The 4,108-nt window shown below is 35.2% G+C and overlaps 1 protein-coding gene across 1 annotated transcript; it reads left to right on the forward strand.

The window, feature by feature from the left end:
* The first annotated feature begins 1,753 nt into the window (after positions 1 to 1,753).
* LOC128127522 (uncharacterized) lies at positions 1,754 to 2,590 on the forward strand. The gene has a single exon (XM_052765994.1). It carries the CDS (start codon positions 1,754 to 1,756, stop codon positions 2,588 to 2,590), a length of 837 nt encoding a protein of 278 aa, XP_052621954.1.
* Positions 2,591 to 4,108: the final 1,518 nt, after the last annotated feature.

Below are 4,108 nucleotides of genomic sequence, written 5' to 3' on the forward strand. Positions count from 1 at the left end.
AAAGTGCATTGGCTTAAGGAAGGAGATTATAATTCGGCCTACTTTCATAAAGTGGTTAAAGGGAAAATTAATAGGAACAGAATTGAAACAATCCACGATGGAAATGGAAAATGGAAGGAAGGGGAAGAAGCTTTTAAAGTCATTGTTGATTATTTTGGTGAATTCCTTGGAGTTGAGCATGATGTTGTCCCAATTCTTAGGCCGGATAATTTGTTCTCCAAAAAACTTGACATCCAACAAGCTCTTGATATGGTTAAGGACATCACAAATGAGGAAATTAAGGCAGCTCTTTTTGATATAGATGATGACAAAGCTCCTGGTCCTGATGGTTTCTCTTCTAAATTTTTCAAGAAAGCTTGGATGATAGTGGGAAATGACTTTTGTTATGCTGTCAAGGAATTTTTTCTGTCTAAGAAAATTTTGAAGGAAGTTAATGCTACGATTATTGCTTTAGTTCCTAAAGTTTCGACTCCAGGCAAAGTTAGGGATTACAGGCCAATATCTTGTTGCAATGTGATTTATAAATGCATTAGCAAAGTCATTGTTAATCGTATCAGAGAGCATCTTGGGTGTTTAGTCTCGGATAACCAATCGGCTTTTATTCCAGGACGTTCAATTTTGGATAATGTTCTTTTGTCTCAAGAACTTGTCAAGGGGTACCATATTGATAGGGGTTTTTCTCGGTGTGCAATGAAAGTCGATATTCAAAAAGCGTATGATACGGTTAGTTGGAAATTCTTGCATGATATTTTGAAAGAATTTGGGTTTCATGAGTCTATGATCACCTGGATTATGAACTGTGTTACAACTTCCTCTTTTATGATTAATATAAATGGAAGCTTTCATGGGTTTTTTCAAGGGAAGAGAGGTCTTAGACAGGGATGTCCTTTATCTCCGTATCTTTTTACACTTGTGATGGAGGTGTTTAACCTTATGTTTCAAAGGTGCATAAAGGAAAGCAAGGAATTTAAATATCATTGGAGATGTAATCACTTATGTTTTGCTGATGATCTTAGGTTTTCTGTCATGGAAATTCTGGGTCGATAAAAGTTGTCAAGAAAGCTATGGATGAGTTTGCTAATTCTGCTGGTCTTGTTCCTAATTTAGCTAAAAGTCACATCTTTTTTGGGAATGTTAAAGAGCCTTTTAAAAGGAAAATTTTGAGGATTCTTCCTTTTGTTGAAGGCAAACTTCCTATGAAATATCTTGGGATACCTTTGATTTCTACTAAGCTTTTTAATAGAGATTGCAAAGGTCTTATAGATAAGGTGAAGAAAAGAGTCAATGATTGGAAAAACAAATCCCTGTCTTATGCTGGAAGACTTCAATTGATAAATGTTGTTCTTGCTTCGCTTCCTGTGTATTGGGCGTCAGTGGTTTTATTACCAAAAGGCATAATTAAAGAAGTTGAAAAAATAATGAGGAATTTCCTTTGGAACAGTGGGCAGAATTGTAAAGGAGTTGCCAAGGTGTCATGGAATAAAATTTGTAAACCAAAGATTTATGGTGGTCTAGGGCTGAAAAATCTCAAAGACTAGAACATTGCTCTTCTGTCGAGTAGAATCTGGAAGCTTATTAGTGGACATAATTCCCTGTGGGTGAAATGGGTTAATTTTTATTTGCTTGAAGGTAGAAGCTTTTGGGATGTGGGTTCAAAAGATAAAATGAGTTGGAGCTGGAGGAATCTTTTAAAGATTAGACCTTTTTGCGAGATTTTTTCTATTCTCGGATTGGAAATGGGGAGAAGACTTTCATGTGGTTTGATAATTGGCATCAGTTGGGACCTTTGAGCTATGTTCTTTCTCCCAGGGAAATCACTAATGCAGGATACAACATAAGGGACAAAGTTAGTGATGTTATTGTTGATGAAAATTGGAATTGGCCTGTTGAATGGATTGAAATGATTCCTCAGTTGAATGATTTCCCTGTGCCAAGGATCAATAGAGAGAAAAAAGATGAAGTGTATTGGGTGAATTACAAAGGTAATATTGTCCCGTTTGCGGTTAATCAGGTCTCTTCTTCTATTATATGCCATGAGCAAATTGTTGACTGGTATGATTTGGTTTGGTTTCAAAACAGAATACCAAGTCATTGTTTCATTCTTTGGCTTGCTATTCTTGGAAGACTTAGAACACAAGATAGAATGAAAAGATGGAAAAATTCTATTGATTTCAATTGTGTGTTTTGCAATGCTCAAATGGATTCACATTCTCATCTATTTTCCGATTGTAATTATTCTAAGGAAGTGTGGAATCTGATGAAAAATAAGGTGGAAATCAAACATTGTCCTGGCAATTGGTTTGAAATCATCATTGAGCTTCAATATTCGTTAAAAAAGAAAAATATCAGTAACTTCATTAAAAAGACAGCTTTGGCGGCTACTGTGTATCACATATGGAATGAAAGGAATAAAAGATTGTTTGGGAAGCAGAGTAATTCAGTGGAGAATGTGGTTAAAATTATCACAGAAAACATTAGATTGAAGATGTTTAGCCTTAAATTGGGTTATCTTGGGCTTAATGAAGAAATTTGCAAGCAGTGGAATGTTCCAGTTAAAAATAATGATTATAACCATGAAAGCAGAAAATAATTTGGGTTTAGATCTGGGTGAGAATTTGTCAGGGTGGCTGGTTTGGAATCGGAAGCAAGTGAAATGTTATGGAGATCGATTGGTGATTATAAGGAAGATTGGAAATAAAAGTGGTATTTCAAGTTATCTAAACAATGGGTATTTTGGTCAATTCTGGAAATTTAATAAAATGGTTGAATCCAAAGCGATTGGATTGCTTATTAGAGGTATCGGTTGTATCTCTGATTGGGTGGATCGGAAGGAGATGAAGTGGAATAATAAAAATCGCAATTGCTTAATTTTTGAACAGGGGCTGTTTGGGAATTGGATAGATAAAGGTGCGATTGGGCTGTTTCTTGTCTTGGGTGATAACTCCAATTGCTTACGGTGGATTATAAGCATGCGAGTTAGTCATATTTATCACGAAGAAGGAAAAATAATAAACAGGGACATATTGGAATTTATTTTAAATAATGGTAAAGCTGGGTTTTGGAAGGAGGGGTATTTCGGTAATCATAATAATTGCTGTATTTTTATTCTGTGTACAAATAGTTGTGGGAGAGAGGATAAAAGGAAGGATTTTGTTAAAAACAAGAGTATAAGAAAATGGATCGAAGGGTATTTTTGTCAAATTCTGGGAAAAAGAAAATTGGAAGATCAGGTTGTGATTGGCTTGATCGGTTTGGTCTCTGGTTCTTTGACTATTTTGGAGGATTGGAAGAAAATTAATTTGAAGAATAAAAAGGCCCAGTTGTTTTTTCTTGAACAGGGGATGAGTGAAAATTGGAAGAATGACATTGTGATTGAGGATCTGATGGGTGGGCTTTTTGATAAGCAATTGAAAATTGAAAATGGAATTGGGTGGTGTGATGTTCAGCAGGTTTCGGATTCAAATGAGATTAATAAAATACAAGGGCAATTTGGGCATTTTCATAATTTAGATAAAGATTGGTGCTGGAATGATCTCAAGGGAGGATGGCTGGGTTTGCAAAGTGACTGGAATAAAATTACTGGGAGTCAAATTTCTTTTCATGTTAGTTTGAGGAGACAGGGGCATTTTGGTCAATTTCATGAGATGAGCGCCATTTTTAATCAATTTTTGTTGATTCTTTGGAATTTGGCTAATAAGAGGAAAAGATGGAACTATTGGATATGGATGGGTTCTTTTGTTTTTGAAGGAGTTCATATCCAATATTATTACAAAAGAATTGACGGATTTGGGACTTTTACCATTTTTTCCCTTAAAAATGGATTGCAACTTGGTTTAATCCCGAGTATCATTTGGTTTATGCCTTATGATGTGGATCAATTTTATCATTGCATGGGTTTTGTGCTCATACATTGTAAATGTCCGCCTTGGAAACAAGGTGAATACTTTCAAGGAATTGACGGAAATGGGACTTTTATTACTTTTTCCCTTAAAAGTAAAGTGCATCTCGGTTTGATCCCGAGTTTCATTTGGTTATTTCCTTATGAAGTGGAATTTTATCATGTTCAATTGGGATTTCTCAATTGTTATGATATTCCGTCTTGGAAACA

Source organism: Lactuca sativa, chromosome 8 (assembly GCF_002870075.4).
Source record: "Lactuca sativa cultivar Salinas chromosome 8, Lsat_Salinas_v11, whole genome shotgun sequence".
In the NCBI taxonomy this organism is placed as follows: domain Eukaryota; kingdom Viridiplantae; phylum Streptophyta; class Magnoliopsida; order Asterales; family Asteraceae; genus Lactuca; species Lactuca sativa.